This window comes from Choloepus didactylus, chromosome 5 (genome assembly GCF_015220235.1).
Source record: "Choloepus didactylus isolate mChoDid1 chromosome 5, mChoDid1.pri, whole genome shotgun sequence".
Taxonomy (NCBI): domain Eukaryota; kingdom Metazoa; phylum Chordata; class Mammalia; order Pilosa; family Megalonychidae; genus Choloepus; species Choloepus didactylus.
In genome coordinates this window covers 141453714-141469062 of record NC_051311.1, presented here as the reverse complement: position 1 = coordinate 141469062, position 15349 = coordinate 141453714, and the positions used below count along the sequence as shown (strand labels likewise).

At 41.0% G+C, this 15349-nt stretch overlaps 1 protein-coding gene across 6 annotated transcripts in view; it reads right to left on the bottom strand.

The window, feature by feature from the left end:
- Positions 1-1091: 1091 nt before the first annotated feature.
- The window catches only part of ITPRID1 (ITPR interacting domain containing 1), a 155475-nt gene continuing 141217 nt past the window's right edge, over positions 1092-15349 (bottom strand). For 3 of the 6 annotated variants that reach the window (XM_037837014.1, XM_037837016.1, XM_037837013.1), the window contains exons 12-14: positions 12035-12162; positions 11186-11297; positions 9422-10673 (exon numbers count right to left, since the gene is read on the bottom strand). In XM_037837014.1, the coding sequence (XP_037692942.1) occupies positions 10281-10673; positions 11186-11297; positions 12035-12162 (633 nt within the window). In that variant the 3' untranslated portion in view covers positions 9422-10280. Of the gene's footprint in view, positions 3211-9421; positions 10674-11185; positions 11298-12034; positions 12163-15349 lie in introns of those variants that run through there. The other 3 variants (XM_037837018.1, XM_037837019.1, XM_037837017.1) reach the window with 3 other exon arrangements.

Below are 15349 nucleotides of genomic sequence, written 5' to 3'. Positions count from 1 at the left end.
TTTCTTCTCAAGGGGAAACTATTTTATCCTTTAACCTCTTCACAAAAGTCTTATTTTTTGACTTGTGTTACACCACAGAAACTGATTACTTTCTCACCAAAGAAAAAACAGGTACGATAGACTAGATTCTCATGTCATTAGATAGTGTTTTGATTTTTTCCCCTCTTTAAGAGAATGATTTCCTTTCGGAAAAAAAAAAAAAATGCTAGCTCTGCAGACAAAAATCCATGTTAGGGAATAACTGTTAAAGAAACAAGATCTAATGAGACACTTTTCAGGGGAGTATTTTTCTGTTAATTTCCTTGCACAGATCTACATGGCCTGTGCAAATGTTGTGATTCAGGGCAAACTTCAAGGTTCAAGGTTTTATCATTTTATCTCCATCTTGCAAACTGGGTCTTCATTCATTCATAACCAAAACCAACGAAATTCTGACTTGAGTTTCCAGGTATTGTCTCTCAAATCAGTCTTCTGTGTTCAAAATTTTTGTGTTTGTATACTAAAATGGAACCTGGGTTGAATGAAATTAATACACGTTAAGGACCCTGTCCATTAAGGTTGAAGAGATCAAATTGTTCACTTGCTGATTTCTAAATTTGATAAATATGAGGTAGTTTGATTTTATGTCTTTCTTCGTTTTCATTTAAATGAAATTACTCCAGCCCTGAGTTGGTTTCATAAACCAAGGGTTTGCTATGTTGACTTAGCCGCAAATATTTGCTGCCATTTTCTCCTCTGTTTTCAAATATATGTCTGAATTTTCCTGAATATCGTCCATGTATAAGAGGAAAGAGAATGCAGGATCTTGGGACTTGATGATAGAGCAATAAGAACCCTAGATAATCATTCAGGGACTGCAAAGGGACTCTTGACGTTACTCTTTTTTTTTTTTTTATTCAGTTTTATTGAAATACATTCACACACCATACAATCATCCATGGTATACAATCCACTGTCCACAGTATGATAACATAGTTATGCGTTCATCACCACAATCTATCTCTGAACATTTTCCTTACATCAGAAAGAACCAGAACAAGAATAAAAAAAAAAAGTGAAAAAAGAACACCCAAACAATCTCCCCATCCCGCCCTATTTGTCCTTTAGTTTTTATCCCCATTTTTCTACTCATCCATACACTAGATAAAGGGGGTGTGATCCACAAGGTCTTCACAATCACACTGTCACCCCTTGTAATCTTGACGTTACTCTTACAAGCATGGTGGTAAGGCAAATGGTAGCAAGCTAAGAGTTACCAGGGTGGTAGATTGGGAGGTTTCCCATTGGTGGAAGTCATCTCCATGTAGAGAAGCAATTCAAAACCATATCCAGCTGCCAGAGCCAAATGAGATTAACCCAATGCACTACTTGTCAACTTTTCTATAGCAATGAGACATTTTCCTTGAAATAAGATCTCTGCTAAAGTCTGTTGTTTAATGCCAGTAGAAGCAAGGCTACTCTGGTTGATATGGGCCCATAAGTGGTCTCCACATAAGCCCAGGGCTTGGCAAAGACATAATAACAGCCACTGTTTTAGCAAAACAGGAAATCAGAGAGTGAACTCAAGCACTTACTAGTTGCTGGATGACAGACAATTTACAGTCTCTTTAAACTCGTGTGTGTGTGTGTGTGTGTGTGTGTGTGTGTGTGTTTGTAGATTATTTCCTACCTCTCAAGATTGTTGTAAAGATAAGTGATAATAAACATAAAGTGCTTTGCCCAGGACCTTAAATGTAGGTAGACATTCAGTAAATGCCATCTACTCATTATAGTCATCATCCTAGTTATCATTAATACTATCATTTACAGAGCCCTACATGTCCCAGGTTTGTTCCAAAGGGTTACATATGCACTGACTGTGTCAATTTACAGATTATGACACTGAGGCCTAGGGAAATTGACTAGTTTATCTAAGGCCACGTAAATAGTAAGTAGTAGAATCAATCCCTTCTTAGCCCCAGGGCTCAAATGCCTCTTGTTATAATAAACTGCAGACTCGGTGTGTGTCTGTGTAGGCCAATCTGTCCATATCTTAGCTTGTTCACTGTTCAAATGGGGAATACTTCCCTTGGTGTTGTGAGGCTCACATGAGGTAAAATTGGTCACCTGCAAAAGACTTCTATTTCTGCACAAGCAAATGGCGACTTGCACTGTCAGTCATTTTATCCAGTTTGATCACATGAAGTAATAACCACCAAATCTTCATTTCCACTTATTTTGTGTGGAAGCAACTCTGGTAAAAAAGAAGTCTGAGCTCAAAAATGTAATCTTATTTAGGCTAAAACTAGGTTCTTGGAGGGGGGGGTTCCAAGTCTAATGAATAGCTTTGCTGTGCACCTGCTTTTGAGGGCAGGAGATTGCCATGTGTTTGGCATGGGCATTGTGCGTCACATTGAAATAAAAGCACAGGCCAGCTAGGAATGCCTGAAGGCCTAGGTGGGAGATATTTGTTTTGCAGGGTAACTGCAGAAAATGCTTTGACATTTTGTCCATATGCATAATGATTTATGAAGTTTTAGGTTGAGTCGGAGTAGAACATATTATGATATATGCATAATTTTATGAAATGTATTTATGAAAAAGGTGGCAGAAAAAAATATAGGGGGCATTAAAAGATAACTTCGTTTATCTGAGTGCTTGCTTTAGATTCAGTCCTTGAGAGATTTGCTTCATATCCTCATGTGCTATAAATAATATTCAAAATACCCAGTCACCCAGTTTCTCATCTTTTAATGTTTCCACTGTAAAGGAGACTTGTTTACTTGCCCAACTTCCTAGAATGCTTCAGCTGTATCCTCACAGTGAAACATCTAGATACATTTGAAAGCCTATTCATATTTCCAAAATTTTTGTAATTGGCTATTTTATACATACATACTCTGCAAGTGATGGAGATGTTAGCCTTGAGAAAAAAAATAACCTTTACCCTGACCTACCTAATCAAATATGTATATTTAATTGAGCTTGTCAAATTTGGAATAGACCCTTTGGGAGGAAAGGAAAATCAGATACCAAGGTTTTCCAACAGCAAAGTCATCTGTTTCATTCTTCTGTGAATAAAGATGAAAAATTGGGACAGCTAAGTAAGGAAGAAGTCAAAACTGTAAAAACAAAAAAGAAAGTCCACGTCATTTTTTTCTTTCTCTTGTCTTCCCAATTTGTCATTCAGTGATTGTCACTACCAAATGAATTCTTGAAAGACTTCTTTAGCTGGAAAAAAGAAGAGAAATTAAAGAGAGTTCTTAGAATAAAATACAGGAAAAATAGAGTTGTAAGTTAGCCTCTTCATCTGGAACAATCATTTTCAACTCTACCTGAACATCAGAATCACCTGGGGGAGGTTTTAAAATTTGTCTATACCTGGACCCCACCCCTGGTTTTATTTAATTCATTTGTGTGGGGCCTTGGTATCATTATTTTTAAAACTCTCCAGTGAGTCTAAAGTGCAGCCAGGATTGAGAACCACTGGGTTAGACTAACAGTTAATCCACAGATCATTAGGTGGGGCTGGGCCTGCAGGGTTCTCACAGCCATTAAAAAAAGGGCATGAACTAGAAACAGTGATATTTGGAAATAGCATTGGCAATCAGTTCACCATGGACTGAAGACACCAAAGATTCTGAGTAGTATGGACCAGCCTCTCTGTATCTTGGTTCTTCTTCTTCTTTTTTTTTTTTTTTTTCCATTTTTACTGAGATTGTTCAGATACCATACAATTATCCAAAGATCCAAAGTATACAATCACTTGCCCCTGGGTACCCTCATACAGCTGTGCATCCATCATACTTAATTTTTGTTCAATTTTTAGAAACTTTTCATTACTCCAGACAAGAAATAAAGTGAAAGATGAAAAAAGAAAAAAAGAAAAGGAAACTCTAATCCTCCCCTATCCCTAACCAACCCCCTCAATTGTTGACTCGTAGTATTGGTGTAGTACATTTGTTACTGTTTATGAAAAAATGTTGAAATACCACTAACTGTAGTATATAGTTTGTAATAGGTATATAGTTCTTCCCTACATGCCCCTCTACCATCAACTTCTAATTGCATTGTCACACATTTGTTCTGGTCCATGGAAGCGATCTCCAGCATCTGTACAGTTGGTCATGGACATTGCCCACCATAGGATTCAGTCTTACACACTCCCATCCTTTGATCTCCAACTTTCCCTCTGGTGACACACATGACTCTGAGCTCGCCCCCATCCACCTCACCCACACACCACTGGGCACTGTTAGTTATTCTCACATCTTGCTACCAACACCCCCGTTCATCTCCAAACATCCAAGTTCATCCCAATTGAACACCTCACTCACACTAAGCAACCACTCCCCATCCTTAAGCCCCGTCCTATATCCTGGCACCCTACACCTCATGTCTATGAGTTTACATATTACAATTAGTTCCAATCGGTGAGACCCTGCAATAATTGTCCTCATGTGTCCAGCCCATCTCACCGAGTACACCGCCCTCGAGGTTTTGTCATCAACCTATTTTTTTTTTTTAATATGGTCCCGTTCACTCACCATACATTCCATCCCAAGTAAATAATCGATGGTTCTCTGCATGGTCATACATCTATGTGTTCACCACCTTCACCACTATCTATACAAGGGCATCTACATTTCCCCCACAAGGCAGGAGGGAGAGTCAAAGAAGGCAGAGAGGCAAAAGAAAGAGGAAAAAAAAATGACAGCTAGGAAGCAGCAAAAGGAAAAACAATCTTAAATCAAAGTAGAATAAAGAATCAGACAATATCACCAATGTCAAGTGTCCAACACGCCTCACCCATCCCCCCCTCTCATCCGCATCCACCCTGGCACATCACCCTTGCTACATCAAAGGAAGCACAACACGATTCTATTAGTCACAGTCTCCAGTCCATGCTGACTGCATCCCTCCCACAATGCCTCCCCACTTTTAACACCTTGCAAGGTTGACATTTGCTTGTTCTCCCTCATAAAAGAACATATTTGTACATTTTATCATAATTGTTGAATACTCTAGATTTCACCAAGTTACACAGTCCCAGTCTTTATCTTTCCTCCTTTCTTGTGGTGTCTCACATGCTCTCCACCTTCCTCTCTCAACCGTACTCATAGTTACCTTTGTTCAGTGTACTTACATTGTTGTGCTACCATTTCCCAAAATTGTGTTCCAAACCACGCACTCCTGTCTTCTATCACCCTGTAGTGCTCCCTTTAGTATTTCCTGTAGGGCAGGTGTCTTGTTCACAAAGTCTCTCATTGTCTGTTTATCAGAAAATATTTTGAGCTCTCCCTCATATTTGAAGGACAGCTTTGCTGGATACAGGATTCTTGGTTGGCGGTTTTTCTCTTTCAGTATCTTAAATATATCACACCACTTCCTTCTTGCCTCCATGGTTTCTGCTGAGAGATCCGCACATAGTCTTATTAAGCTTCCTTTGTATGTAATGGATCGTTTTTCTCTTGCTGCTTTCAGGATTCTCTCTCTGTCTTTGACATCTGATGATCTGATTATTAAGTGTCTTGGCATAGGCCTATTCATATCTGTTCTGTTTGGAGTACGCTGCGCTTCTTGGATCTGTAATTTTATGTCTTTCATAAGAGATGGGAAATTTTCATTAATTATTTCCTCTATTATTGCTTCTGCCCCCTTTCCCTTCTTTTCTCCTTCTGGGACACCAATGATACTTACATTATTGTACTTTGTTTCATCCTTGAGTTCCCGGAGACGTTGCTCATATTTTTTCATTCTTTTCTCCATCTGCTCCTTTGTGTGTAGGCTTTCAGGTGTTTTGTTCTCCAGTTCCTGAGTGTTTTCTTCTGCCTCTTGAGATCTGCTGTTGTATGTTTCCATTGTGTCTTTCATCTCTTGTGTTGTGCCTTTCATTTCCATAGATTCTACTAGTTGTTTTTTTGAACTTTTGATTTCTGCCGTATACATGCCCAGTGCTTCCTTTACAGCCTCTATCTCTTTTGCAATATCTTTAAACTTTTTGAATTGATTTAGCATTAGTTGTTTAAATTCCTGTATCTCAGTTGAAGTGTATGTTTGTTCCTTTGACTGGGTCATAACTTTGTTTTTGTTAGTGTAGGTTGTAATTTTCTGTTGTCTAGGCATGGTTTCCTTGGTTGTCCAAATCAGGTTTTCCCAGACCAGAACAGGTTCAGGGCCCAGAGGGAAGAAATATTCAGTATCTGGTTTCCCTGCGGGTATGTCTTAGAAAATTGCTCCACTTTGATGCCTCAGGTCACTGTGCTTTTCTGCCCAGCAGGTGATGCCTGTTAGCCTATAATTCTTGACTTGTGTGAGGAGGTATGGCCGTGTTCCCCCAGGTTCTGGGGTCTGGTTCTGAATGGAAAGGGTCCCACCCCTTTCCTCCTAGAGAAGACAGATACCCCAGGTGAAGGTCATTAGCATTTCAGTGGTCTGGCTCTCTGCTTGTGCTGTCTCCACCCTTCTCCGAGTCACAGCCCTGGTAACTGAAAATGACTGGGGCTTTGTCCACTGAGCCGAAAAAGAAACAGATAGTCCCCTTTAGACCCAGTCCAAGGTGACCCTCTGGCTCTCCAAGGTCAGTCGTCACCCAAAGCCTCTGTCTGTTTTTTGGGGCTGCGTACCTGTAGTGAGCAGTTCACGCTCGCTACTTAAAACCCCAGTTGGAGCTCAGCTGAGCTATATTTGCTTGCTGGGGGAGAGCTTCTCTCTGGCACCACAAGGCTTTGCAGCTCGGGCTATGGGGGAGGGGGTCTCACGACTTGGATCCACAGGTTTTACTTACAGATTTTATGCTGTGATCTTGGGCATTCCTCCCAGTTCAGGTTGGTGTATGATGAGTGGATGGTCTCATTTGTCCCCCCGCAATTATTCTGGATTATTTACTAGTTGTTTCTGGTTTTTTGTAGTTGTTCCAGGGGGACTACTTAGCTTCCACTCCTCTCTATGCCGCCATCTTGTCTCTTGGTTCTTCTTTTGTGCTCTTTGTTGGAGAGTTGAGAGAATAAACCAGGAAATACCTTTGACTGGAGATCCTTGGGGATTCTAAATGCTACCTTTTGCCCTTTTCCTTCTGTACCTTATCTGAAATCTGCTTAATTGTCAAAGCCATCCATGAACAAGCCCTGTTATTTATCCAAACCTAGCTCATTCTATAGCCCAAAATGGTGTCTCAGCCCTAGTTGACCCTTCCCTTCACTGTATCCTTAGACTGCCAAGCTTGTTCCCATCTCATTTTTTCATCAAGAATTTACTAACATTATGAGTACTTTCCAACAGAAGGAAGAAAATAATAAAAGCTTGTATTTATTGATCTGGTAGGAACACTCATAATAGCCAACATTCATTGAGCAGTTGCTGAGTGATGGGCACTGGGTTAAATACTGCACATGATTTATTCTGCACAGCAACCCTGTGTTATTTTTCTTATTCCTGTTTTACAGAGGAAGAAACTTGGAGTAAAGACAATAAGTGCTTAAGTGCACACACAGTAAAGGTGGGAGCCTGTGCTTTGATCCAGATAGTCTCACTCTTAAACACAATGGTAGAGGCTGTTAACACAGCCCTTAAGTAGCTTTAAAAATATTGAAGAAGATAGGACCTATACAAATAATGGAAACACAAGGCAGTAAGTTATAAATGTCGTAGTAAGGGTGAAAATTGCTATATGAGTTCCAAAAAATAATAATAATAATAAAAATAGGGATCCCTTTGACCAGGGATCATCAAAGAATGCCTCTGCAAGGGATGGGATCTGACATGGAACTTATTGGAGAGATATTTCATGTGTATTATCAAAGGAGAGGGAACGGGGAAGCGTCAGATGGTTTAGGGGAATAGGGTTTAAGTTTCATAATAGGGCAGAATGGAGAGGAGGCTTGCAAAGCAGCTGGCCCCCAGGTTATGGGGGTGGCTCCACAGCCAGGTGTTCCTCTTCATTCAATAGCTGATGCAAGAAGGAGCAAGGCAGAAAACACAGGTAGGCTCAGTGTCTACATCAGAGAACTGGTGGTCAAAGTGTGATCCAGGCAGAGTTTAAGAAAGAATTTAGAAAGGGAATCAAAAGCAAATACAATACATCAGGAGCCAAGGTGGGCCTGGAACCTGAGCTAGAATCTAGGAGCCAAAATAGGGATGTGGCAAAGGGAAATGAGGCAGTAGGAGGGGAGGAGAGGGGAATGATAATTCCAGGGCACAGAGCTTTTCTGGTGCAAGATTGTTCTGGGAAGTATTTCTGTAATTTTTCTTTAATTCCCTGGGATAGCCTAAAAGGACTCCCTGGGGGTTCACCCTAGGTCAGGGAAATATGACCCACGTGGTGCCTGATTTGGCAGAGGCCAGTGTAGCTCAGAGAGAAAGAGCTGGAGGCAGTTAGGAGGCTTCTCAGTTGTGCCCTCATCAGGTAACTGGTTCTGAAAGCCTTTCTGGGAACAAAAGTGTTGGCAATCGTCTTGGCAATGACATACGATTATTGACTGAATCTGAGGGAACAGGATGAAGGGAGAATGAGGGGGACAATGCAAATTCATGGTTCTTAGTCTGCATGGGAAGGAGAACCACAGTGCCCTTGACAGGAGGAGTGTCAGGAGAAAGAGGTGATCAGTTTTAGATCCTGAGTAAGACATACGGGCACGGTCTTTCAGGTGAAAAGGAAATGCTGGGCTGGAATTCTGGAGAGAGATGGAAACTGGGGGGTAAAGATGCTATGGCATGAGTGTGAATGTGGAGGAAGATGGAAGGAGAAAAGGAAGACAAAGTCCAGGGTGGAAAGGGAATGCTCACAGTCCAACGACAGTCAACAGATGGAACAGCAGATGGGGCTGAGGGTGGGAGGGCTCTCTGAAGCCAAAGGGTTTCCAAAGAGCAAGGAGGGTGGAGACTGAAAACGGGCTGTTAGATAGGTCTGGTGGTGGGTAGTTTCAAGGAAGTAGCTTCTTACTTTTCCTTTCTAAGAAGTGGCCTCTGCTGGCCCCTCTTCTTATACAAATGACAAACATCCTTCAGGCTTCAGTTTTTCCATTGCTTTTCTATTTCTTTCTTCATGTATTCCCCAGCCCTTAGAATTTCTCTAGTGCTCAGAGACTGCCTGTGTGTTTGGCCTTTGAGTACACCTCTCTGCGTTTCACTGGGCTGGGTGCTTCTCAAGCCTCCCCAGCTGCATGGAAGCAATTTGACAAGCCTCTGGTTCTCATCTCAGGGATGACAGCCACAACCTCCTAACTGGGAGCTCTGCCCAATGGTGCATGCTCCACCCTGCAGCCAAGCAAGTCTTTAAATGTCAATTGGATCACATAACAATCTTGCTTAAAACCCACAGTGGCTTTCCATGGCCATTGGAAAAGGAATCTGGCACTCACATTGCTGGCCACAGCCTCTGGTCATCCCAGCCCACCTCTCCAACGTCCTCTCCCTCCATCCCCCATCCCCCACTGCACCCAGAGTTGCTGGCTTTTTCTATGCCACAGAGCCTTTAAAGTTTTGATTCCTCCTGCTTTAAATGTTCTTTCCCCAGAATGTCACACGGCTTCCTCCTCCTCTGCATTCAGGTCTTACCTAGGTATCTTTCCTTCTGCATGGCCTTCCTCAACCACCCTGGCTAACACAGTGCACCCTCCCCACCATGTCACTCTAGTGTACCATCACACTGTCTTCTCCTTGACATTGGTCGATATCTGGAATTATCTTACTGATTTGTTTCCTGTTAGTTTTCTTGTTTTTTTTTTTTTTTGTTTTCCTCCTGTCTCTCCCATTCTTCACCCAACTCTTATGAATAGAAATTTTGCCTGTCTTGTTCACAGCTCTGTCTCCAGCACTGGAAGGGTCCCTGGGACATCATGGTGTGCCATCAGTACCTCTGGCTGGCTGGCTGCCTTAGGCTTTGGACAGTCTGGTACCTCTGAGGCCTGGATCCACTTTCCTTCTCCCTCAACTGGGCCCACCCTGAAACCCGAGTCTAAATCAGACCCCCTGCTGCGTTCTCTTTCCTAAAATCCTGCTGTTGCCTTCAAAGCATGTTCACAGTTTTAAAATTATGACTGTATTTCTGTTCCTATTCTGTCCGCCTCCTCTGCCCCCCACTAGCCTGTAAGTCCCTCCAGGGCAGACACTGTGTCTCATGTGGCCACCATGGAATTCCTGGGCCAGGCACTTAATAGGTGCTTAGTTATTCTATATTGAATGAGCGTTAAAATGTTCTGCTCTGCTTAGGTTTAACCATAGAGTAGAATATTTAAAAAAACAGCTGATTAAAGGTTCATAGACCCTTTTCCTCAAGGAATAGGGGCTCTATTGGGTCAAATTTAGATTTCCTTTCTAGGGCTAGAATCTTGTCTTAAATCTGCAGGAAGTTCATCAAGTCCACTGTGATCTAAGAAAGACTTTTTTTTGTTTTTATCCTTTTCACCAGCAAGACGATTTGACAAAGGGGCTGAACCTGACTCTGGCCGAGCTGGTGATGGAGGAGACATCCTGATTCTGCTTTCCATGGCTGGTGGAGCGAAGGCAACCAAATGGGCCACCCCTGAGCCAGGAGCCTGCTGCCCATCGTTGGGAAGAAAGGCAGCCCTGGCAGCCGTGGCTGGGTGCATTAGGGCTTTAGCACATAAAGTCTGGCCATTTGTTCCTTCGGTCCAGTTATATTGACGCAGGTGGGCATAGAGTTCAGGCAGTTCCCCTGTGATAAGCTCAAGCTGCTAAAAGGAAAACAAGAACAAAAAAAATTGGACAACATATTCTCTTTGCACCAAACAGCTAACACACCATAATATATCATATTTTCACCAGACAGCTAATTCAGACTTGTGGGAGAGGCATTCATGAGATGGTGAATTCCCTAGAGTGGACTTTGCTAGCAGCTCAAAAGACAAGCCTCACATCCCTGTGTTTCTTGTTCTCATTTGGAAAATGGACTAATAATATTTATGGGGCAGGGAAAAAGGATTGGCATGGGAGTTTGGTGACCTCAGTTCTAGTCCTGGAACACCATCAGCTGGCTGTGTGGCCTTAGGCAAACTAATGTACTTCTCTGGTCTTCAGTTTCTTTATACTTAAAATGAGTATCCCACATTCTCTAAGCTGCCTTCCAGATCGAGCATATGAAGAATTGGTGCACAGTAGCAACCAGAATGACTTGCACACTCAGGTTTCTTTAATTTCTCCCTCCTATGGTGGCAGGGTACAAACTCCACACCCCATCACTCCATACCAACAGAATCCCTTCTCTGATTTGCCGAGCACGGTCTCCTAACTGAAACTCCAGCTCCGCCACCTGCTGTCGCAGGGCCTCCCGTAGAGTCTGCAGTTGCCAGGCCTCCTCCCTGCAGGTGAAGAATAGAAAATGTAACTGTATCTCCAGGTGCAGTCTGCAATTGTCTCTCGCACAACGTAGGTCACGCCTTTGAAATTTGTTCAAAGAACAAGTTGAATCTGTTGCAGGCATTGGTTTGGTACTAGGACCGTCTTTCTTTTCTTTTTTTTTTTTTTTAACAACTCTATTGTAGAATTTACATACCATAAAATTCACTTGTTTTAAGAGTGCAATTCAATGATTTTAAATTAATTTACTGAATCGTGTAGCCATCACCACCATCCAGTATTAGAACATTTCCATTACCCCAGTAAGATTCCTTGTGCCCTTTAGAGTTAATCCCTATTCCCACCCCAGCCCCAAACAACTGCTTTTGGGACAGGTATTCTTTATGAGAAAATAATGTAGCTTTCCAAACTCCTAATACCCTCCAACATTTGCATTTGCCTGAGTCCCATTCACAGTGATTAAAGATGTCTTGCTGGCAATCCCCCTCCTCCCAGCTGATTGCCCCCCTTCTGACCTCTCACGTATTCCTGGACTGAAGGCGTAAGTGCTGCTATCTAGTGAATGGCTCTCACTGACTCCCACGGAGAAAGCAAAAACAAGCAAATGGAAGCAAAGGAAAAGCTGGCAGATTTCTCATTAGCCCTGCTCCCTGAAGCTCATCTGTCCTGACCTGATTACCTTTTGTTGCTCCAGGTGTGTGAGCTGGTACTTACTTTTATAGCTCCCTTAGATGATTACCTTTCCTCCTCTGACATGTCCCTGGAAAAGAGTGTCTGCTGCCTCACAAGATGCTGTTCGATTTCTTCTAAATGCTCCCGGAAACTGTGGCATACCGTCTTCATCATTTCCATCTCGTGTACTGTGCACTGAGAATAATTAGGAAGGGCAGAGAATAACTTTCCTGGAAGTCCTTTCTGATTCACTGCAAAAGCTCACCATAGTGGATGGAGCCTGCCTCCCGATTTGGTCTCACCCATTTGCAAAGAAGCCAAGCTGCCAACGCCAGGGAAGAGACTAGGGAGAGCCCAGCCTTTGGCTTCTTGAAGCAACTAGAGAAAGAACTTGGCTGGGACAGGAGGATAGCAATTGTTGGGTGGACATTGGGTGAAGAGTAGTATATCCCAGAGACAGATTGGCAGTCTAGGTGGATATGTGATATAGGGATGTAAGGATGTGGACAGAGCAGGGGGAAGGGCCAGAGTGAGGACTTTGTGCGTAGAAAAGTTGTCTTGCTTAATCTTATTTAACCATGGTGCTGAGTACTGCCTCCTGAATATCAGTAACATTGAACACATCTTTTTGGATGGTATGTGTGTGATTAAAGAAAATCTCATAATATTTTTATTAGTCTTAGTCCTACTGAACCACAGTCGCTGGTGGTTTGAAAGTGCAGGTTCAGCTCCACCCAGCTAATGAGCCCATCCAGACTAGGGCAAGAATAGATTAGGCATCTCATCCTCTCCTGGAGTTGGAGTCTAGAATTTAGCTCTCCTCCCATAACACTAGTCTTGCGCCTCATTTCTCCTGATGTGTCATCCTCTAAATCTTACTGTTTATGACTGTGCTTTTGCTTTAGTTTCTTGACTTAAATGCCATATTCTTGATGTCCCCAAACTCAGTCCTTTTGTCAGGGACGAATTTGCTGAATTCTTACCAGCTATCCTTCTTGGATCAGGCTTTGAAGAGATCCACGTCCCAGAACAAGAGTACAACTACCCATCTGCCGTGAGTGATACGAATGCTTCTTGGACCCTAATGCTATCTTTCTAGGCCTGTGAGTTTGGCTCAGTATGGTAGGGGCTGCTTGTTTCCTTCTTAGTATCTTTTTCCCCATTATCCTTATTAAAAGAATTCTGATTCCCTAGAAGCAGCAATGTGTCGACATTTCCCAGTCTCCCTTGCAGACAGGATGGACAATGACATGGAAGTGGAGAACATGGAGTGGAGCTTCTGGAAGCTCTTTAAAGAGAACTGATCTAGCTGGCCTCTTTTAACCTTTTCTTTTTCCTCCTTCCTTGGAGACCAACCTTACAGCCAGGTTAAACATCCCAGCCCTTTTTCTAGGCAGTCCCAGTTTTCTTACCTTTCTCCCCAAAGCCACCATGGTCAAGATCCTAACAGCCTGATGGCTGTTTAGACTGCAATTGTCATAACAGAAATACTTTCCCAAGAATAATATTTTTACATTGGAAACATTTCTCATCATTTTGCTTTGAGAGCTTGGTTTTACTCTATCCTCTAATTTTTTATTCAGAGCTAACTTACTTTGCATAATAAAACTCTCCAATCACTTTTGCCTCAATGTGAATGAGTTTGAACCAGTTAGGGGGGTATTTGAAGCTTGATTGATGTTGGCAAGAGTGCCTGAAATGCCATTAGAATTATGGGCTCTTAAAACTACAAAAGATCTTAGAGACCACAAAGGACATATTTTATAGATAAGGGTTCATGCTTTGTCTTCTTAGTTTGTGGTAACTCTTTGTGGTTGGAAGGTATGGGGGGATTAGATTTGGGGGTAACTGACTCTCCCCATTCACGGTGAAGAGTGATGTGAAAGATTCTGAAACACTGCCATCTTCTGGTCATTTGGAAACAATGAAACAGCTCTAGAACAGGTATACAAGTTGTTTTGGAATAAAGGAAAATTTACACAAGGAAATAAAGGAGAAGGTTTTGAACTCTTTCTTTCCAACATAAGAGATTACAACCCAAATACAATACAAGAGCTGCTCTATTGACCTAAGTCCATTAAAATAAACTTTAACTTCAACAGTAAGAGCACTACCACCAAAAACCAATGAACTAAAAACATTTCAAACAAAACAAAGGAATAAGAAAAACAAATATCCCTTGTTTTGTTTGAAATGTTTTTTTTTTATTTTTTGATAAATAAAGTTAAAGAAAAACAATGGACTTTCAGTTTTGAATTGGCCCATATTACTTTTAAAAATGAATATACTTTTTTTAAACCAAAATTATAATCATCATAGAAGAATTTTCTTATAATAAAAAATCCTGTTTACAATATTTAATTTTCTGGAAAAATATTTTTTAATTAAAAAATTAACTAGTTTGCTAATTGATTTAATTTTATAGTTTGATCCTGAAGTTTTTTTTAAAACTAAATCACCAACTTAGAGTCCCTAATTTTCAGAGCAAGTGTGTAAGCAAGTATAAGTATTTTCTTATTTTATTTTCTATGGAAAATGATGATTTTATATTACAGGTACAGTAACTACCTGGAAGTGCTCTGTATATCAGCATTTTCATTGTTTTATCAGATACCTTTGAAATTATGCTTTGTTGATATGAATAAAAACAATTATTTTGGACAATTAATATTAATTAATTATTAATATTAACACAATAACAAGTGCTTTCTCTTATTCTGAAACATTACAATATTGTGAAAAGAACAAGCAATTTTTCTAGCTACTGCTTATAAATCCTGAAAAAAGTCACTTAACTTTATCTAGAAATGGGTGAAATTTTATCTGACCACTCCAAAGAATTCCCATGAGGATCAACTGGGATTGCCCCTAACAAATCAATTTTGAAAAAGTTGCTTCAATTCCCAGATATTATTTTTTCTTAGGTCCTATTATTAAAACATTTTTTCTTTCCACTTATTAAACACTTATTAATAATCTGCTATAAACATAATGCTCTGTTGGACGTTCCCAAGGAAAGAATGTTTTTAAGACCATATATATTTTATCTTAAAGAATATTTTGCTTTTAAATCATGAAAAGATTTTTTTCCTTTCAATTTTTTTAAATGTCTTGCTAAACAATTGAAGAACCTGTATTAGCACCCCATTTTAAAGGGGTGCTATTCCCACCTCTTACCACAGGGGGGCATCTGTGAGATATAGGGAGAAGCTTTGCAATCAAACAAAATGGTTGAATTCTTACTTGTACCACTACTTGTGTGTTCTTGTACAAGTTTCTAAAACCTTCTGATAAAAATGTCCATTAGGTCTTTGCAGGACTGATTAAATTAATGCTATCTTAAGGTACCTACTATAATGCCTGACATATAGTATGTGCTCAA